A 21,890-nucleotide genomic window follows, 5' to 3' on the forward strand; every position below is an offset into this window, starting at 1 on the left:
TCCAGGTTGCTGATTCTTCATTCGAGCTCAACAAGTCTCGGTTGGATCAGCTCCACAACAAGCACGGAGACACATCCCAGGGAATGCACGAGAACAAGTCAAGGTCTGTGCAAGGTTGCACCGCTCAACAATATACTCCCTGCACAGATGAAGATGCAGGAGAAGGGGACCGCATTTTCTCCCTGCTGTGCAAACCACCTCTAATTGCACCCCTGGTCAACCAATCACAGCTGCTCTATCAAACAAGCACACCAGGTGCAATGGTCTCTTTCTATAATTGAATGTTTCTCGACAGCAGTACATCGTCATGATCGGAACATGGGACTTAGGCCGGGTGGACTCTTTCTGTGACTTGAACATTCTTGGAGTAGAAGCCATTTGACCCTTCAAGATTGCTTCACAATTTGATCACTAGATGGCTGATCTGGTTGTGTCCCAACTCCACTTTCCTGTCTCACCTCCATAACCCTTCAGTCCCCTGCCTATCAAAAACTGATCTAACTCAGCCTTGAATAAATTCAAACATCCGGCCTCCCCTGCTTTATGGGGTAGCGAATTCCACAGACATTGAGAACAGATAATCCTCTTTAACTCTGACTTGCAAAAAAATCTAGTCTTAAACTGTGCCCCATGGTATTAGTCTTCCCAAAAGAGGAAACATCCTCCCGATAACCACTCTATCAAGTGCTTTCAGGATCCTATATGTTTCAAAAAGATCACTTCACACTTTTTAAACTCCAATGAGTATAAAAAAGGCCATCATTCTCGGAATTAGTTGAGTCCACCTTCTCTGAAGTGCGTTTAATGCAATTACATCTTGCTTCAAATAAGGAAAGCGAAAATGTACACATTAATCCAGATGTGCTTTCACCAAGGCCCTGTACAGCTGCAGTAAAGCCTTGATACTTGTAGACTTGATTCCTCTAACAAAAACCCCATTCCATTTGACTTCCTAATCACTTGCTGTACCTGCGTATTAATCGTTTGTGATTCATGAACCAGGACACCCACATCCCTTTGTAGAACCGAGCTCCTCAATCTCTCTCCATTTATATAGTATGCAGCTTTTCCATTCTTCCTGCCATAGTGGACGCATTGACTTTTCTCACATTTGGCAAAGTTCTCCACACTCACCTGACCATTCTATATCCGTTTGTAGACTCTTTCATTCCGCTTGTCTGTTTTCTTTCCACCTTGCTTACAGTCATTGGCAAATTTAGCTATCATAAATTCGGCTTTGGCAGCAAAGACATTGACATAAATTGCAAACAGTTGAGGTCCCAGCACTGATCCCTGTGACACTCCACAAGTGATAGCTTGCCAACCAGAAAACAATATTTTTTTCTTTTTTGAACGACTGTTTCCTGTTCGCCAACCTGTCCTTTATCCAGGCTAATATGTTACCCCTGCATGATGTTTTCTTATCTTGTGTAGTAACCTTTGAGGTGGCGTCTTATCCAATGCCTTTTGGAAAGCTATGTACACCACAACTACAGGCTCCTTTTATCCACCTTGCTTGTTACTTCCTCGAGGAGCTCTAATAAATCAGTTAAACGGCATTTCCCTTTCACATAACCATGTTCACTCTGTCTAATCCCATGCTCATTTTCTAAGTATCCTGCGATAACCTCCATAATAATCAACTCGAGTAATTTCCCCATGCTAGATGTTTGGCTAACTGGCCTATCGTTTCCTACTTTCTGCCTCGTTCCCTTCTGGAATAAAGAAATTATATTTGCACTTTCCCAGTCCACTGCGATCTTCCAAAACATCAAGCATTTTGGAAGATTATAACCAAAGCCTCGACAATCTCTGCAGCCACTCCTTTTAAGAGCCTAGGAGGCAGGCCATCTGTTCTTGGGGTCTTTTCAGCCTTCAGGTCCAACATTTTTCCCAGCAGATTTTATCGATTGATGACGAAAGTTTTAATTTCCTACCTCCTTTTCACCTCTTGATTTTTAAGTTTCTTTGGCAGCTTTTCCAACTCTTCTACAATGGAAACAGAGACGTAATTAATCACTTTTCTGTAAAAAAAATTAATGCTTTTCAATGTCCTGCATCTTTCATTCCCACACCTGCATTTCATGTAAAGCTGGGTTTCGTGAATTCAGTGTGTTTGCGTCAAGCAGCTAATCACCTGGGAGCTGGAGGAGCAGAAGAAGCTGGAGAAAGAGCAGTGATAGAAGCAGAAGTAGATCTTACATGAATTTGCTTGAAATTGATGTGTACCAGTTGTATCTATTGATGTGTGACAACTGTGCATGCCGTGTGCTTTCACAGGAGCCACAGTGAGCAAGTTTGTGTGATTTGCAAATTGAAACTTGTCCGTCCGCGGCTTGTGTCACTGTTTCAGCTCAGTGTCCATTTCATGTTGTTATTGGCTGAACAAGACTTCTATATTGTGACTAAATATGCCGTTTTGTGCCTGAAACAAATCTGTGGGCAAAGTGTCCAAAAGCGAAAAATGGAAACAGTGTGGATGACTTAACCTACAGGGATGCTTTGCAGCGTCCCTGGTGGTCTAGTGGTTAGGATTCGGCGCTCTCACCGCTGCGGCCCGGTTTCGATTCCCGGCCAGGGAAACAACATTTCTTGTTTGTGACGGGAGCATTCACCAACATGTCTTCTCTGCTCCATGAAGGCAGACAATGTTCTGCACCTCTCCCAATGTCTGGGGAATGTGAAACACAATTGAAGCTCCAGGTTGCTGATTCTTCATTCGAGCTCAACAAGTCTCGGTTGGATCAGCTCCATGACAAGCACGGAGACACGCCCCAGGGAATGCACGAAAACAAGTGAAGGGCTGTGCAAGGTTGCACCGCTCAACAATATACTCCCTGCACAGATGAAGATGCAGGAGAAGGGGTCCGCATTTTCTCCCTGCTGTGCAAACCACCTCTAATTGCACCCCTGGTCAACCAATCACAGCTGCTCTATCAAACAAGCACGCCAGGTGCAATGGTCTCTTTCTATAATTGAATGTTTCTCCACAGCAGTACATCGTCATGATCGGAACATGGGACTTAGGCCGGGTGGACTCTTTCTGTGACTTGAACATTCTTGGAGTAGAAGCCATTTGACCCTTCAAGATTGCTTCACAATTTGATCACTAGATGGCTGATCTGGTTGTGTCCCAACTCCACTTTCCTGTCTCACCTCCATAACCCTTCAGTCCCCTGCCTATCAAAAACTGATCTAACTCAGCCTTGAATAAATTCAAACATCCGGCCTCCCCTGCTTTATGGGGTAGCGAATTCCACAGACATTGAGAACAGATAATCCTCTTTAACTCTGACTTGCAAAAAAATCTAGTCTTAAACTGTGCCCCATGGTATTAGTCTTCCCAAAAGAGGAAACATCCTCCCGATAACCACTCTATCAAGTGCTTTCAGGATCCTATATGTTTCAAAAAGATCACTTCACACTTTTTAAACTCCAATGAGTATAAAAAAGGCCATCATTCTCGGAATTAGTTGAGTCCACCTTCTCTGAAGTGCGTTTAATGCAATTACATCTTGCTTCAAATAAGGAAAGCGAAAATGTACACATTAATCCAGATGTGCTTTCACCAAGGCCCTGTACAGCTGCAGTAAAGCCTTGATACTTGTAGACTTGATTCCTCTTACAAAAACCCCATTCCATTTGACTTCCTAATCACTTGCTGTACCTGCGTATTAATCGTTTGTGATTCATGAACCAGGACACCCACATCCCTTTGTAGAACCGAGCTCCTCAATCTCTCTCCATTTATATAGTATGCAGCTTTTCCATTCTTCCTGCCATAGTGGACGCATTGACTTTTCTCACATTTGGCAAAGTTCTCCACACTCACCTGACCATTCTATATCCGTTTGTAGACTCTTTAATTCCGCTTGTCTGTTTTCTTTCCACCTTGCTTACAGTCATTGGCAAATTTAGCTATCATAAATTCGGCTTTGGCAGCAAAGACATTGATATAAATTGCAAACAGTTGAGGTCCCAGCACTGATCCCTGTGACACTCCACAAGTGATAGCTTGCCAACCAGAAAACAATATTTTTTCTTTTTTGAACGACTGTTTCCTGTTCGCCAACCTGTCCTTTATCCAGGCTAATATGTTACCCCTGCATGATGTTTTCTTATCTTGTGTAGTAACCTTTGAGGTGGCGTCTTATCAAATGCCTTTTGGAAAGCTATGTACACCACAACTACAGGCTCCTTTTATCCACCTTGCTTGTTACTTCCTCGAGGAGCTCTAATAAATCAGTTAAACGGCATTTCCCTTTCACATAACCATGTTCACTCTGTCTAATCCCATGCTCATTTTCTAAGTATCCTGCGATAACCTCCATAATAATCAACTCGAGTAATTTCCCCATGCTAGATGTTTGGCTAACTGGCCTATCGTTTCCTACTTTCTGCCTCGCTCCCTTCTGGAATAAAGAAATTATATTTGCACTTTCCCAGTCCACTGCGATCTTCCAAAACATCAAGAATTTTGGAAGATTATAACCAAAGCCTCGACAATCTCTGCAGCCACTGCTTTTACGAGCCTAGGAGGCAGGCCATCTGTTCTTGGGGTCTTTTCAGCCTTCAGGTCCAACATTTTTCCCTGCAGATTTTATCGATTGATGATGAAAGTTTTAATTTCCTACCTCCTTTTCACCTCTTGATTTTTAAGTTTCTTTGGCAGCTTTTCCAACTCTTCTACAGTGGAAACAGAGACGTAATTAATCACTTTTCTGTAAAAAAAATTAATGCTTTTCAATGTCCTGCATCTTTCATTCCCACACCTGCATTTCACGTAAAGCTGGGTTTCGTGAATTCAGTGTGTTTGCGTCAAGCAGCTAATCACCTGGGAGCTGGAGAAGCAGAAGAAGCTGGAGAAAGAGCAGTGATAGAAGCAGAAGTAGATCTTACATGAATTTGCTTGAAATTGATGTGTACCAGTTGTATCTATTGATGTGTGACAACTGTGCATGCCGTGTGCTTTCACAGGAGCCACAGTGAGCAAGTTTGTGTGATTTGCAAATTGAAACTTGTCCGTCCGCGGCTTGTGTCACTGTTTCAGCTCAGTGTCCATTTCATGTTGTTATTGGCTGAACAAGACTTCTATATTGTGACTAAATATGCCGTTTTGTGCCTGAAACAAATCTGTGGTCAAAGTGTCCAAAAGCGAAAAATGGAAACAGTGTGGATGACTTAACCTACAGGGATGCTTTGCAGCGTCCCTGGTGGTCTAGTGGTTAGGATTCGGCGCTCTCACCGCTGCGGCCCGGGTTCGATTCCCGGCCAGGGAAACAACATTTCTTGTTTGTGACGGGAGCATTCACCAACATGTCTTCTCTGCTCCATGAAGGCAGACAATGTTCTGCACCTCTCCCAATGTCTGGGGAATGTGAAACACAATTGAAGCTCCAGGTTGCTGATTCTTCATTCGAGCTCAACAAGTCTCGGTTGGATCAGCTCCATGACAAGCACGGAGACACGCCCCAGGGAATGCACGAAAACAAGTGAAGGGCTGTGCAAGGTTGCACCGCTCAACAATATACTCCCTGCACAGATGAAGATGCAGGAGAAGGGGTCCGCATTTTCTCCCTGCTGTGCAAACCACCTCTAATTGCACCCCTGGTCAACCAATCACAGCTGCTCTATCAAACAAGCACGCCAGGTGCAATGGTCTCTTTCTATAATTGAATGTTTCTCCACAGCAGTACATCGTCATGATCGGAACATGGGACTTAGGCCGGGTGGACTCTTTCTGTGACTTGAACATTCTTGGAGTAGAAGCCATTTGACCCTTCAAGATTGCTTCACAATTTGATCACTAGATGGCTGATCTGGTTGTGTCCCAACTCCACTTTCCTGTCTCACCTCCATAACCCTTCAGTCCCCTGCCTATCAAAAACTGATCTAACTCAGCCTTGAATAAATTCAAACATCCGGCCTCCCCTGCTTTATGGGGTAGCGAATTCCACAGACATTGAGAACACATAATCCTCTTTAACTCTGACTTGCAAAAAAATCTAGTCTTAAACTGTGCCCCATGGTATTAGTCTTCCCAAAAGAGGAAACATCCTCCCGATAACCACTCTATCAAGTGCTTTCAGGATCCTATATGTTTCAAAAAGATCACTTCACACTTTTTAAACTCCAATGAGTATAAAAAAGGCCATCATTCTCGGAATTAGTTGAGTCCACCTTCTCTGAAGTGCGTTTAATGCAATTACATCTTGCTTCAAATAAGGAAAGCGAAAATGTACACATTAATCCAGATGTGCTTTCACCAAGGCCCTGTACAGCTGCAGTAAAGCCTTGATACTTGTAGACTTGATTCCTCTTACAAAAACCCCATTCCATTTGACTTCCTAATCACTTGCTGTACCTGCGTATTAATCGTTTGTGATTCATGAACCAGGACACCCACATCCCTTTGTAGAACCGAGCTCCTCAATCTCTCTCCATTTATATAGTATGCAGCTTTTCCATTCTTCCTGCCATAGTGGACGCATTGACTTTTCTCACATTTGTCAAAGTTCTCCACACTCACCTGACCATTCTATGTCCGTTTGTAGACTCTTTAATTCCGCTTGTCTGTTTTCTTTCCACCTTGCTTACAGTCATTGGCAAATTTAGCTATCATAAATTCGGCTTTGGCAGCAAAGACATTGATATAAATTGCAAACAGTTGAGGTCCCAGCACTGATCCCTGTGACACTCCACAAGTGATAGCTTGCCAACCAGAAAACAATATTTTTTCTTTTTTGAACGACTGTTTCCTGTTCGCCAACCTGTCCTTTATCCAGGCTAATATGTTACCCCTGCATGATGTTTTCTTATCTTGTGTAGTAACCTTTGAGGTGGCGTCTTATCAAATGCCTTTTGGAAAGCTATGTACACCACAACTACAGGCTCCTTTTATCCACCTTGCTTGTTACTTCATCGAGGAGCTCTAATAAATCAGTTCAACGGCATTTCCCTTTCACATAACCATGTTCACTCTGTCTAATCCCATGCTCATTTTCTAAGTATCCTGCGATAACCTCCATAATAATCAACTCGAGTAATTTCCCCATGCTAGATGTTTGGCTAACTGGCCTATCGTTTCCTACTTTCTGCCTCGCTCCCTTCTGGAATAAAGAAATTATATTTGCACTTTCCCAGTCCACTGCGATCTTCCAAAACATCAAGAATTTTGGAAGATTATAACCAAAGCCTCGACAATCTCTGCAGCCACTCCTTTTAAGAGCCTAGGAGGCAGGCCATCTGTTCTTGGGGTCTTTTCAGCCTTCAGGTCCAACATTTTTCCCAGCAGATTTTATCGATTGATGACGAAAGTTTTAATTTCCTACCTCCTTTTCACCTCTTGATTTTTAAGTTTCTTTGGCAGCTTTTCCAACTCTTCTACAGTGGAAACAGAGACGTAATTAATCACTTTTCTGTAAAAAAAAATTAATGCTTTTCAATGTCCTGCATCTTTCATTCCCACACCTGCATTTCACGTAAAGCTGGGTTTCGTGAATTCAGTGTGTTTGCGTCAAGCAGCGAATCACCTGGGAGCTGGAGGAGCAGAAGAAGCTGGAGAAAGAGCAGTGATAGAAGCAGAAGTAGATCTTACATGAATTTGCTTGAAATTGATGTGTACCAGTTGTATCTATTGATGTGTGACAACTGTGCATGCCGTGTGCTTTCACAGGAGCCACAGTGAGCAAGTTTGTGTGATTTGCAAATTGAAACTTGTCCGTCCGCGGCTTGTGTCACTGTTTCAGCTCAGTGTCCATTTCATGTTGTTATTGGCTGAACAAGACTTCTATATTGTGACTAAATATGCCGTTTTGTGCCTGAAACAAATCTGCGGGCAAAGTGTCCAAAAGCGAAAAATGGAAACAGTGTGGATGACTTAACCGACAGGGATGCTTTGCAGCGTCTCTGGTGGTCTAGTGGTTAGGATTCGGCGCTCTCACCGCTGCGGCCCGGGTTCGATTCCCGGCCAGGGAAACAACATTTCTTGTTTGTGACGGGAGCATTCACCAACATGTCTTCTCTGCTCCATTAAGGCAGACAATGTTCTGCACCTCTCCCAATGTCTGGGGAATGTGAAACACAATTGAAGCTCCAGGTTGCTGATTCTTCATTCGAGCTCAACAAGTCTCGGTTGGATCAGCTCCATAACAAGCACGGAGACACATCCCAGGGAATGCACGAAAACAAGTCAAGGTCTGTGCAAGGTTGCACCGCTCAACAATATACTCCCTGCACAGATGAAGATGCAGGAGAAGGGGACCGCATTTTCTCCCTGCTGTGCAAACCACCTCTAATTGCACCCCTGGTCAACCAATCACAGCTGCTCTATCAAACAAGCACGCCAGGTGCAATGGTCTCTTTCTATAATTGAATGTTTCTCGACAGCAGTACATCGTCATGATCGGAACATGGGACTGAGGCCGGGTGGACTCTTTATGTGACTTGAACATTCTTGGAGTAGAAGCCATTTGACCCTTCAAGATTGCTTCACAATTTGATCACTAGATGGCTGATCTGGTTGTGTCCCAACTCCACTTTCCTGTCTCACCTCCATTACCCTTCAGTCCCCTGCCTATCAAAAACTGATCTAACTCAGCCTTGAATAAATTCAAACATCCGGCCTCCCCTGCTTTATGGGGTAGCGAATTCCACAGACATTGAGAACACATAATCCTCTTTAACTCTGACTTGCAAAAAAATCTAGTCTTAAACTGTGCCCCATGGTATTAGTCTTCCCAAAAGAGGAAACATCCTCCCGATAACCACTCTATCAAGTGCTTTCAGGATCCTATATGTTTCAAAAAGATCACTTCACACTTTTTAAACTCCAATGAGTATAAAAAAGGCCATCATTCTCGGAATTAGTTGAGTCCACCTTCTCTGAAGTGCGTTTAATGCAATTACATCTTGCTTCAAATAAGGAAAGCGAAAATGTACACATTAATCCAGATGTGCTTTCACCAAGGCCCTGTACAGCTGCAGTAAAGCCTTGATACTTGTAGACTTGATTCCTCTTACAAAAACCCCATTCCATTTGACTTCCTAATCACTTGCTGTACCTGCGTATTAATCGTTTGTGATTCATGAACCAGGACACCCACATCCCTTTGTAGAACCGAGCTCCTCAATCTCTCTCCATTTATATAGTATGCAGCTTTTCCATTCTTCCTGCCATAGTGGACGCATTGACTTTTCTCACATTTGTCAAAGTTCTCCACACTCACCTGACCATTCTATGTCCGTTTGTAGACTCTTTAATTCCGCTTGTCTGTTTTCTTTCCACCTTGCTTACAGTCATTGGCAAATTTAGCTATCATAAATTCGGCTTTGGCAGCAAAGACATTGACATAAATTGCAAACAGTTGAGGTCCCAGCACTGATCCCTGTGACACTCCACAAGTGATAGCTTGCCAACCAGAAAACAATAGTTTTTCTTTTTTGAACGACTGTTTCCTGTTCGCCAACCTGTCCTTTATCCAGGCTAATATGTTACCCCTGCATGATGTTTTCTTATCTTGTGTAGTAACCTTTGAGGTGGCGTCTTATCAAATGCCTTTTGGAAATCTATGTACACCACAACTACAGACTCCTTTTATCCACCTTGCTTGTTACTTCCTCGAGGAGCTCTAATAAATCAGTTAAACGGCATTTCCCTTTCACATAACCATGTTCACTCTGTCTAATCCCATGCTCATTTTCTAAGTATCCTGCGATAACCTCCATAATAATCAACTCGAGTAATTTCCCCATGCTAGATGTTTGGCTAACTGGCCTATCGTTTCCTACTTTCTGCCTCGCTCCCTTCTGGAATAAAGAAATTATATTTGCACTTTCCCAGTCCACTGCGATCTTCCAAAACATCAAGAATTTTGGAAGATTATAACCAAAGCCTCGACAATCTCTGCAGCCACTCCTTTTAAGAGCCTAGGAGGCAGGCCATCTGTTCTTGGGGTCTTTTCAGCCTTCAGGTCCAACATTTTTCCCAGCAGATTTTATCGATTGATGACGAAAGTTTTAATTTCCTACCTCCTTTTCACCTCTTGATTTTTAAGTTTCTTTGGCAGCTTTTCCAACTCTTCTACAGTGGAAACAGAGACGTAATTAATCACTTTTCTGTAAAAAAAATTAATGCTTTTCAATGTCCTGCATCTTTCATTCCCACACCTGCATTTCACGTAAAGCTGGGTTTCGTGAATTCAGTGTGTTTGCGTCAAGCAGCTAATCACCTGGGAGCTGGAGGAGCAGAAGAAGCTGGAGAAAGAGCAGTGATAGAAGCAGAAGTAGATCTTACATGAATTTGCTTGAATTTGATGTTACCCAGTTGTATCTTTTGATGTGTGACAACTGTGCATGCCGTGCGCTTTCACAGGAGCCACAGTGAGCAAGTTTGTGTGATTTGCAAATTGAAACTTGTCCGTCCGCGGCTTGTGTCACTGTTTCAGCTCAGTGTCCATTTCATGTTGTTATTGGCTGAACAAGACTTCTATATCGTGACTAAATATGCCGTTTTGTGCCTGAAACAAATCTGTGGGCAAAGTGTCCAAAAGCGAAAAATGGAAACAGTGTGGATGACTTAACCTACAGGGATGCTTTGCAGTGTCCCTGGTGGTCTAGTGGTTAGGATTCGGCGCTCTCACCGCTGCGGCCCGGGTTCGATTCCCGGCCAGGGAAACAACATTTCTTGTTTGTGACGGGAGCATTCACCAACATGTCTTCTCTGCTCCATGAAGGCAGACAATGTTCTGCACCTCTCCCAATGTCTGGGGAATGTGAAACACAATTGAAGCTCCAGGTTGCTGATTCTTCATTCGAGCTCAACAAGTCTCGGTTGGATCAGCTCCATAACAAGCACGGAGACACATCCCAGGGAATGCACGAAAACAAGTCAAGGGCTGTGCAAGGTTGCACTGCTCAACAATATACTCCCTGCACAGATGAAGATGCAGGAGAAGGGGACCGCATTTTCTCCCTGCTGTGCAAACCACCTCTAATTGCACCCCTGGTCAACCAATCATAGCTGCTCTATCAAACAAGCACACCAGGTGCAATGGTCTCTTTCTATAATTGAATGTTTCTCGACAGCAGTCCATCGTCATGATCGGAACATTGGACTTAGGCCGGGTGGACTCTTTCTGAGACTTGAACATTCTTGGAGTAAAAGCCATTTGACCCTTCAAGATTGCTTCACAATTTGATCACTAGATGGCTGATCTGGTTGTGTCCCAACTCCACTTTCCTGTCTCAACTCCATAACCCTTCAGTCCCCTGCCTATCAAAAACTGATCCAAATCAGCCTTGAATAAATTCAAACATCCGGCCTCCCCTGCTTTATGGGGTAGCGAATTCCACAGACATTGAGAACAGATAATCCTCTTTAACTCTGACTTGCAAAAAAATCTAGTCTTAAACTGTGCCCCATGGTATTAGTCTTCCCAAAAGAGGAAACATCCTCCCGATAACCACTCTATCAAGTGCTTTCAGGATCCTATATGTTTCAAAAAGATCACTTCACACTTTTTAAACTCCAATGAGTATAAAAAAGGCCATCATTCTCGGAATTAGTTGAGTCCACCTTCTCTGAAGTGCGTTTAATGCAATTACATCTTGCTTCAAATAAGGAAAGCGAAAATGTACACATTAATCCAGATGTGCTTTCACCAAGGCCCTGTACAGCTGCAGTAAAGCCTTGATACTTGTATACTTGATTCCTCTTACAAAAACCCCATTCCATTTGACTTCCTAATCACTTGCTGTACCTGCGTATTAATCGTTTGTGATTCATGAACCAGGACACCCACATCCCTTTGTAGAACCGAGCTCCTCAATCTCTCTCCATTTATATAGTATGCAGCTTTTCCATTCTTCCTGCCATAGTGGACGCATTGACTTTTCTCACATTTGGCAAAGTTCTCCACACTCACCTGACCATTCTATATCCGTTTGTAGACTCTTTAATTCCGCTTGTCTGTTTTCTTTCCACCTTGCTTACAGTCATTGGCAAATTTAGCTATCATAAATTCGGCTTTGGCAGCAAAGACATTGACATAAATTGCAAACAGTTGAGGTCCCAGCACTGATCCCTGTGACACTCCACAAGTGATAGCTTGCCAACCAGAAAACAATATTTTTTCTTTTTTGAACGACTGTTTCCTGTTCGCCAACCTGTCCTTTATCCAGGCTAATATGTTACCCCTGCATGATGTTTTCTTATCTTGTGTAGTAACCTTTGAGGTGGCGTCTTATCAAATGCCTTTTGGAAAGCTATGTACACCACAACTACAGACTCCTTTTATCCACCTTGCTTGTTACTTCCTCGAGGAGCTCTAATAAATCAGTTAAACGGCATTTCCCTTTCACATAACCATGTTCACTCTGTCTAATCCCATGCTCATTTTCTAAGTATCCTGCGATAACCTCCATAATAATCAACTCGAGTAATTTCCCCATGCTAGATGTTTGGCTAACTGGCCTATCGTTTCCTACTTTCTGCCTCGCTCCCTTCTGGAATAAAGAAATTATATTTGCACTTTCCCAGTCCACTGCGATCTTCCAAAACATCAAGAATTTTGGAAGATTATAACCAAAGCCTCGACAATCTCTGCAGCCACTCCTTTTAAGAGCCTAGGAGGCAGGCCATCTGTTCTTGGGGTCTTTTCAGCCTTCAGGTCCAACATTTTTCCCAGCAGATTTTATCGATTGATGACGAAAGTTTTAATTTCCTACCTCCTTTTCACCTCTTGATTTTTAAGTTTCTTTGGCAGCTTTTCCAACTCTTCTACAGTGGAAACAGAGACGTAATTAATCACTTTTCTGTAAAAAAAATTAATGCTTTTCAATGTCCTGCATCTTTCATTCCCACACCTGCATTTCACGTAAAGCTGGGTTTCGTGAATTCAGTGTGTTTGCGTCAAGCAGCTAATCACCTGGGAGCTGGAGGAGCAGAAGAAGCTGGAGAAAGAGCAGTGATAGAAGCAGAAGTAGATCTTACATGAATTTGCTTGAAATTGATGTGTACCAGTTGTATCTATTGATGTGTGACAACTGTGCATGCCGTGTGCTTTCACAGGAGCCACAGTGAGCAAGTTTGTGTGATTTGCAAATTGAAACTTGTCCGTCCGCGGCTTGTGTCACTGTTTCAGCTCAGTGTCCATTTGATGTTGTTATTGGCTGAACAAGACTTCTATATTGTGACTAAATATGCCGTTTTGTGCCTGAAACAAATCTGTGGGCAAAGTGTCCAAAAGCGAAAAATGGAAACAGTGTGGATGACTTAACCTACAGGGATGCTTTGCAGATTCCCTGGTGGTCTAGTGGTTAGGATTCGGCGCTCTCACCGCTGCGGCCCGGGTTCGATTCCCGGCCAGGGAAACAACATTTCTTGTTTGTGACGGGAGCATTCACCAACATGTCTTCTCTGCTCCATTAAGGCAGACAATGTTCTGCACCTCTCCCAATGTCTGGGGAATGTGAAACACAATTGAAGCTCCAGGTTGCTGATTCTTCATTCGAGCTCAACAAGTCTCGGTTGGATCAGCTCCACAACAAGCACGGAGACGCATCCCAGGGAATGCACGAGAACAAGTCAAGGTCTGTGCAAGGTTGCACCGCTCAACAATATACTCCCTGCACAGATGAAGATGCAGGAGAAGGGGACCGCATTTTCTCCCTGCTGTGCAAACCACCTCTAATTGCACCCCTGGTCAACCAATCACAGCTGCTCTATCAAACAAGCACACCAGGTGCAATGGTCTCTTTCTATAATTGAATGTTTCTCGACAGCAGTACATCGTCATGATCGGAACATGGGACTTAGGCCGGGTGGACTCTTTCTGTGACTTGAACATTCTTGGAGTAGAAGCCATTTGACCCTTCAAGATTGCTTCACAATTTGATCACTAGATGGCTGATCTGGTTGTGTCCCAACTCCACTTTCCTGTCTCACCTCCATAACCCTTCAGTCCCCTGCCTATCAAAAACTGATCTAACTCAGCCTTGAATAAATTCAAACATCCGGCCTCCCCTGCTTTATGGGGTAGCGAATTCCACAGACATTGAGAACAGATAATCCTCTTTAACTCTGACTTGCAAAAAAATCTAGTCTTAAACTGTGCCCCATGGTATTAGTCTTCCCAAAAGAGGAAACATCCTCCCGATAACCACTCTATCAAGTGCTTTCAGGATCCTATATGTTTCAAAAAGATCACTTCACACTTTTTAAACTCCAATGAGTATAAAAAAGGCCATCATTCTCGGAATTAGTTGAGTCCACCTTCTCTGAAGTGCGTTTAATGCAATTACATCTTGCTTCAAATAAGGAAAGCGAAAATGTACACATTAATCCAGATGTGCTTTCACCAAGGCCCTGTACAGCTGCAGTAAAGCCTTGATACTTGTAGACTTGATTCCTCTAACAAAAACCCCATTCCATTTGACTTCCTAATCACTTGCTGTACCTGCGTATTAATCGTTTGTGATTCATGAACCAGGACACCCACATCCCTTTGTAGAACCAAGCTCCTCAATCTCTCTCCATTTATATAGTATGCAGCTTTTCCATTCTTCCTGCCATAGTGGACGCATTGACTTTTCTCACATTTGGCAAAGTTCTCCACACTCACCTGACCATTCTATATCCGTTTGTAGACTCTTTAATTCCGCTTGTCTGTTTTGTTTCCACCTTGCTTACAGTCATTGGCAAATTTAGCTATCATAAATTCGGCTTTGGCAGCAAAGACATTGATATAAATTGCAAACAGTTGAGGTCAAAGCACTGATCCCTGTGACACTCCACAAGTGATAGCTTGCCAACCAGAAAACAATATTTTTTCTTTTTTGAACGACTGTTTCCTGTTCGCCAACCTGTCCTTTATCCAGGCTAATATGTTACCCCTGCATGATGTTTTCTTATCTTGTGTAGTAACCTTTGAGGTGGCGTCTTATCAAATGCCTTTTGGAAAGCTATGTACACCACAACTACAGGCTCCTTTTATCCACCTTGCTTGTTACTTCCTCGAGGAGCTCTAATAAATCAGTTAAACGGCATTTCCCTTTCACATAACCATGTTCACTCTTTCTAATCCCATGCTCATTTTCTAAGTATCCTGCGATAACCTCCATAATAATCAACTCGAGTAATTTCCCCATGCTAGATGTTTGGCTAACTGGCCTATCGTTTCCTACTTTCTGCCTCGTTCCCTTCTGGAATAAAGAAATTATATTTGCACTTTCCCAGTCCACTGCGATCTTCCAAAACATCAAGAATTTTGGAAGATTATAACCAAAGCCTCGATAATCTCTGCAGCCACTCCTTTTAAGAGCCTAGGAGGCAGGCCATCTGTTCTTGGGGTCTTTTCAGCCTTCAGGTCCAACATTTTTTCCCAGCAGATTTTATCGATTGATGACGAAAGTTTTAATTTCCTACCTCCTTTTCACCTCTTGATTTTTAAGTTTCTTTGGCAGCTTTTCCAACTCTTCTACAGTGGAAACAGAGACGTAATTAATCACTTTTCTGTAAAAAAAATTAATGCTTTTCAATGTCCTGCATCTTTCATTCCCACACCTGCATTTCACGTAAAGCTGGGTTTCGTGAATTCAGTGTGTTTGCGTCAAGCAGCTAATCACCTGGGAGCTGGAGGAGCAGAAGAAGCTGGAGAAAGAGCAGTGATAGAAGCAGAAGTAGATCTGACATGAATTTGCTTGAATTTGATGTGTACCAGTTGTATCTATTGATGTGTGACAACTGTGCATGCCGTGTGCTTTCACAGGAGCCACAGTGAGCAAGTTTGAGTGATTTGCAAATTGAAACTTGTCCGTCCGCGGCTTGTGTCACTGTTTCAGCTCAGTGTCCATTTCATGTTGTTCTTGGCTGAACAAGACTTCTATATTGTGACTAAATATGCCGTTTTGTGCCTGAAACAAACCTGTGGGCAAAGTGTCCAAAAGCGAAAAATGGAAACAGTGTGGATGACTTAACCTACAGGGGTGCTTTGCAGCGTCCCTGGTGGTCTAGTGGTTAGGATTCGGCCCTCTCACCGCTGCGGCCCGGGTTCGATTCCCGGCCAGGGGAACAACATTTCTTGTTTGTGACGGGAGCATTCACCAACATGTCTTCTCTGCTCCATTAAGGCAGACAATGTTCTGCACCTCTCCCAATGTCTGGGGAATGTGAAACACAATTGAAGCTCCAGGTTGCTGATTCTTCATTCGAGCTCAACAAGTCTCGGTTGGATCAGCTCCATAACAAGCACGGAGACACATCCCAGGGAATGCACGAAAACAAGTCAAGGTCTGTGCAAGGTTGCACCGCTCAACAATATACTCCCTGCACAGATGAAGATGCAGGAGAAGGGGACCGCATTTTCTCCCTGCTGTGCAAACCACCTCTAATTGCACCCCTGGTCAACCAATCACAGCTGCTCTATCAAACAAGCACACCAGGTGCAATGGTCTCTTTCTATAATTGAATGTTTCTCGACAGCAGTACATCGTCATGATCGGAACATGGGACTTAGGCCGGGTGGACTCTTTCTGTGACTTGAACATTCTTGGAGTAGAAGCCATTTGACCCTTCAAGATTGCTTCACAATTTGATCACTAGATGGCTGATCTGGTTGTGTCCCAACTCCACTTTCCTGTCTCACCTCCATTACCCTTCAGTCCCCTGCCTATCAAAAACTGATCTAACTCAGCCTTGAATAAATTCAAACATCCGGCCTCCCCTGCTTTATGGGGTAGCGAATTCCACAGACATTGAGAACAGATAATCCTCTTTAACTCTGACTTGCAAAAAAATCTAGTCTTAAACTGTGCCCCATGGTATTAGTCTTCCCAAAAGAGGAAACATCCTCCCGATAACCACTCTATCAAGTGCTTTCAGGATCCTATATGTTTCAAAAAGATCACTTCACACTTTTTAAACTCCAATGAGTATAAAAAAGGCCATCATTCTCGGAATTAGTTGAGTCCACCTTCTCTGAAGTGCGTTTAATGCAATTACATCTTGCTTCAAATAAGGAAAGCGAAAATGTACACATTAATCCAGATGTGCTTTCACCAAGGCCCTGTACAGCTGCAGTAAAGCCTTGATACTTGTATACTTGATTCCTCTTACAAAAACCCCATTCCATTTGACTTCCTAATCACTTGCTGTACCTGCGTATTAATCGTTTGTGATTCATGAACCAGGACACCCACATCCCTTTGTAGAACCGAGCTCCTCAATCTCTCTCGATTTATATAGTATGCAGCTTTTCCATTCTTCCTGCCATAGTGGACGCATTGACTTTTCTCACATTTGGCAAAGTTCTCCACACTCACCTGACCATTCTATATCCGTTTGTAGACTCTTTAATTCCGCTTGTCTGTTTTCTTTCCACCTTGCTTACAGTCATTGGCAAATTTAGCTATCATAAATTCGGCTTTGGCAGCAAAGACATTGATATAAATTGCAAACAGTTGAGGTCCCAGCACTGATCCCTGTGACACTCCACAAGTGATAGCTTGCCAACCAGAAAACAATATTTTTTCTTTTTTGAACGACTGTTTCCTGTTCGCCAACCTGTCCTTTATCCAGGCTAATATGTTACCCCTGCATGATGTTTTCTTATCTTGTGTAGTAACCTTTGAGGTGGCGTCTTATCAAATGCCTTTTGGAAAGCTATGTACACCACAACTACAGGCTCCTTTTATCCACCTTGCTTGTTACTTCCTCGAGGAGCTCTAATAAATCAGTTAAACGGCATTTCCCTTTCACATAACCATGTTCACTCTGTCTAATCCCATGCTCATTTTCTAAGTATCCTGCGATAACCTCCATAATAATCAACTCGAGTAATTTCCCCATGCTAGATGTTTGGCTAACTGGCCTATCGTTTCCTACTTTCTGCCTCGCTCCCTTCTGGAATAAAGAAATTATATTTGCACTTTCCCAATCCACTGCGATCTTCCAAAACATCAAGAATTTTGGAAGATTATAACCAAAGCCTCGACAATCTCTGCAGCCACTCCTTTTAAGAGCCTAGGAGGCAGGCCATCTGTTCTTGGGGTCTTTTCAGCCTTCAGGTCCAACATTTTTTCCCAGCAGATTTTATCGATTGATGACGAAAGTTTTAATTTCCTACCTCCTTTTCACCTCTTGATTTTTAAGTTTCTTTGGCAGCTTTTCCAACTCTTCTACAGTGGAAACAGAGACGTAATTAATCACTTTTCTGTAAAAAAAATTAATGCTTTTCAATGTCCTGCATCTTTCATTCCCACACCTGCATTTCACGTAAAGCTGGGTTTCGTGAATTCAGTGTGTTTGCGTCAAGCAGCTAATCACCTGGGAGCTGGAGGAGCAGAAGAAGCTGGAGAAAGAGCAGTGATAGAAGCAGAAGTAGATCTTACATGAATTTGCTTGAAATTGATGTGTACCAGTTGTATCTATTGATGTGTGACAACTGTGCATGCCGTGTGCTTTCACAGGAGCCACAGTGAGCAAGTTTGTGTGATTTGCAAATTGAAACTTGTCCGTCCGCGGCTTGTGTCACTGTTTCAGCTCAGTGTCCATTTCATGTTGTTATTGGCTGAACAAGACTTCTATATTGTGACTAAATATGCCGTTTTGTGCCTGAAACAAATCTGTGGGCAAAGTGTCCAAAAGCGAAAAATGGAAACAGTGTGGATGACTTAACCTACAGGGATGCTTTGCAGCTTCCCTGGTGGTCTAGTGGTTAGGATTCGGCGCTCTCACCGCTGCGGCCCGGGTTCGATTCCCGGCCAGGGAAACAACATTTCTTGTTTGTGACGGGAGCATTCACCAACATGTCTTCTCTGCTCCATTAAGGCAGACAATGTTCTGCACCTCTCCCAATGTCTGGGGAATGTGAAACACAATTGAAGCTCCAGGTTGCTGATTCTTCATTCGAGCTCAACAAGTCTCGGTTGGATCAGCTCCATAACAAGCACGGAGACACATCCCAGGGAATGCACGAAAACAAGTCAAGGTCTGTGCAAGGTTGCACCGCTCAACAATATACTCCCTGCACAGATGAAGATGCAGGAGAAGGGGACCGCATTTTCTCCCTGCTGTGCAAACCACCTCTAATTGCACCCCTGGTCAACCAATCACAGCTGCTCTATCAAACAAGCACACCAGGTGCAATGGTCTCTTTCTATAATTGAATGTTTCTCGACAGCAGTACATCGTCATGATCGGAACATGGGACTTAGGCCGGGTGGACTCTTTCTGTGACTTGAACATTCTTGGAGTAGAAGCCATTTGACCCTTCAAGATTGCTTCACAATTTGATCACTAGATGGCTGATCTGGTTGTGTCCCAACTCCACTTTCCTGTCTCACCTCCATAACCCTTCAGTCCCCTGCCTATCAAAAACTGATCTAACTCAGCCTTGAATAAATTCAAACATCCGGCCTCCCCTGCTTTATGGGGTAGCGAATTCCACAGACATTGAGAACAGATAATCCTCTTTAACTCTGACTTGCAAAAAAATCGAGTCTTAAACTGTGCCCCATGGTATTAGTCTTCCCAAAAGAGGAAACATCCTCCCGATAACCACTCTATCAAGTGCTTTCAGGATCCTATATGTTTCAAAAAGATCACTTCACACTTTTTAAACTCCAATGAGTATAAAAAAGGCCATCATTCTCGGAATTAGTTGAGTCCACCTTCTCTGAAGTGCGTTTAATTCAATTACATCTTGCTTCAAATAAGGAAAGCGAAAATGTACACATTAATCCAGATGTGCTTTCACCAAGGCCCTGTACAGCTGCAGTAAAGCCTTGATACTTGTAGACTTGATTCCTCTTACAAAAACCCCATTCCATTTGACTTCCTAATCACTTGCTGTACCTGCGTATTAATCGTTTGTGATTCATGAACCAGGACACCCACATCCCTTTGTAGAACCGAGCTCCTCAATCTCTCTCCATTTATATAGTATGCAGCTTTTCCATTCTTCCTGCCATAGTGGACGCATTGACTTTTCTCACATTTGGCAAAGTTCTCCACACTCACCTGACCATTCTATATCCGTTTGTAGACTCTTTAATTCCGCTTGTCTGTTTTCTTTCCACCTTGCTTACAGTCATTGGCAAATTTAGCTATCATAAATTCGGCTTTGGCAGCAAAGACATTGATATAAATTGCAAACAGTTGAGGTCCCAGCACTGATCCCTGTGACACTCCACAAGTGATAGCTTGCCAACCAGAAAACAATATTTTTTCTTTTTTGAACGACTGTTTCCTGTTCGCCAACCTGTCCTTTATCCAGGCTAATATGTTACCCCTGCATGATGTTTTCTTATCTTGTGTAGTAACCTTTGAGGTGGCGTCTTATCAAATGCCTTTTGGAAAGCTATGTACACCACAACTACAGGCTCCTTTTATCCACCTTGCTTGTTACTTCCTCGAGGAGCTCTAATAAATCAGTTAAACGGCATTTCCCTTTCACATAACCATGTTCACTCTGTCTAATCCCATGCTCATTTTCTAAGTATCCTGCGATAACCTCCATAATAATCAACTCGAGTAATTTCCCCATGCTAGATGTTTGGCTAACTGGCCTATCGTTTCCTACTTTCTGCCTCGCTCCCTTCTGGAATAAAGAAATTATATTTGCACTTTCCCAGTCCACTGCGATCTTCCAAAACATCAAGAATTTTGGAAGATTATAACCAAAGCCTCGACAATCTCTGCAGCCACTCCTTTTAAGAGCCTAGGAGGCAGGCCATCTGTTCTTGGGGTCTTTTCAGCCTTCAGGTCCAACATTTTTTCCCAGCAGATTTTATCGATTGATGACGAAAGTTTTAATTTCCTACCTCCTTTTCACCTCTTGATTTTTAAGTTTCTTTGGCAGCTTTTCCAACTCTTCTACAGTGGAAACAGAGACGTAATTAATCACTTTTCTGTAAAAAAAATTAATGCTTTTCAATGTCCTGCATCTTTCATTCCCACACCTGCATTTCACGTAAAGCTGGGTTTCGTGAATTCAGTGTGTTTGCGTCAAGCAGCTAATCACCTGGGAGCTGGAGGAGCAGAAGAAGCTGGAGAAAGAGCAGTGATAGAAGCAGAAGTAGATCTTACATGAATTTGCTTGAAATTGATGTGTACCAGTTGTATCTATTGATGTGTGACAACTGTGCATGCCGTGTGCTTTCACAGGAGCCACAGTGAGCAAGTTTGTGTGATTTGTAAATTGAAACTTGTCCGTCCGCGGCTTGTGTCACTGTTTCAGCTCAGTGTCCATTTCATGTTGTTATTGGCTGAACAAGACTTCTATATTGTGACTAAATATGCCGTTTTGTGCCTGAAACAAATCTGTGGGCAAAGTGTCCAAAAGCGAAAAATGGAAACAGTGTGGATGACTTAACCTACAGGGATGCTTTGCAGCGTCCCTGGTGGTCTAGTGGTTAGGATTCGGCGCTCTCACCGCTGCGGCCCGGGTTCGGTTCCCGGCCAGGGAAACAACATTTCTTGTTTGTGACGGGAGCATTCACCAACATGTCTTCTCTGCTCCATTAAGGCAGACAATGTTCTGCACCTCTCCCAATGTCTGGGGAATGTGAAACACAATTGAAGCTCCAGGTTGCTGATTCTTCATTCGAGCTCAACAAGTCTCGGTTGGATCAGCTCCATAACAAGCACGGAGACACATCCCAGGGAATGCACGAAAACAAGTCAAGGTCTGTGCAAGGTTGCACCGCTCAACAATATACTCCCTGCACAGATGAAGATGCAGGAGAAGGGGACCGCATTTTCTCCCTGCTGTGCAAACCACCTCTAATTGCACCCCTGGTCAACCAATCACAGCTGCTCTTTCAAACAAGCACACCAGGTGCAATGGTCTCTTTCTATAATTGAATGTTTCTCGACAGCAGTACATCGTCAT

General features: G+C 43.2%; 1 protein-coding gene and 8 non-coding genes across 9 annotated transcripts in view; 8 read left to right on the forward strand and 1 right to left on the reverse strand.

The window, feature by feature from the left end:
• LOC137348716 (probable DNA double-strand break repair Rad50 ATPase) overlaps positions 1-21,890 on the reverse strand; it is a 72,931-nt gene that overhangs the window by 20,476 nt on the left and 30,565 nt on the right. The window contains exons 13-20 of the mRNA XM_068013973.1: positions 20,821-20,907; positions 18,123-18,209; positions 15,425-15,511; positions 12,727-12,813; positions 10,030-10,116; positions 7,332-7,418; positions 4,635-4,721; positions 1,938-2,024 (exon numbers count right to left, since the gene is read on the reverse strand). Of these exons, the coding sequence (XP_067870074.1) occupies positions 1,938-2,024; positions 4,635-4,721; positions 7,332-7,418; positions 10,030-10,116; positions 12,727-12,813; positions 15,425-15,511; positions 18,123-18,209; positions 20,821-20,907 (696 nt within the window). The remainder of the gene's footprint in view (positions 1-1,937; positions 2,025-4,634; positions 4,722-7,331; positions 7,419-10,029; positions 10,117-12,726; positions 12,814-15,424; positions 15,512-18,122; positions 18,210-20,820; positions 20,908-21,890) is intronic.
• Positions 2,511-2,582, forward strand: trnae-cuc (transfer RNA glutamic acid (anticodon CUC)). Its single transcript has one exon. It is a non-coding gene; the product is annotated as a tRNA-Glu (tRNA).
• On the forward strand, positions 5,208-5,279 carry trnae-cuc (transfer RNA glutamic acid (anticodon CUC)). Its single transcript has one exon. It is a non-coding gene; the product is annotated as a tRNA-Glu (tRNA).
• Positions 7,906-7,977, forward strand: trnae-cuc (transfer RNA glutamic acid (anticodon CUC)). The gene has a single exon. It is a non-coding gene; the product is annotated as a tRNA-Glu (tRNA).
• Positions 10,603-10,674, forward strand: trnae-cuc (transfer RNA glutamic acid (anticodon CUC)). Its single transcript has one exon. It is a non-coding gene; the product is annotated as a tRNA-Glu (tRNA).
• On the forward strand, positions 13,300-13,371 carry trnae-cuc (transfer RNA glutamic acid (anticodon CUC)). Its single transcript has one exon. It is a non-coding gene; the product is annotated as a tRNA-Glu (tRNA).
• Positions 15,998-16,070, forward strand: trnae-cuc (transfer RNA glutamic acid (anticodon CUC)). The gene has a single exon. It is a non-coding gene; the product is annotated as a tRNA-Glu (tRNA).
• Positions 18,696-18,767, forward strand: trnae-cuc (transfer RNA glutamic acid (anticodon CUC)). The gene has a single exon. It is a non-coding gene; the product is annotated as a tRNA-Glu (tRNA).
• trnae-cuc (transfer RNA glutamic acid (anticodon CUC)) lies at positions 21,394-21,465 on the forward strand. The gene has a single exon. It is a non-coding gene; the product is annotated as a tRNA-Glu (tRNA).

The sequence above is a fragment of the Heterodontus francisci genome, chromosome 34 (assembly GCF_036365525.1).
Source record: "Heterodontus francisci isolate sHetFra1 chromosome 34, sHetFra1.hap1, whole genome shotgun sequence".
Taxonomy (NCBI): domain Eukaryota; kingdom Metazoa; phylum Chordata; class Chondrichthyes; order Heterodontiformes; family Heterodontidae; genus Heterodontus; species Heterodontus francisci.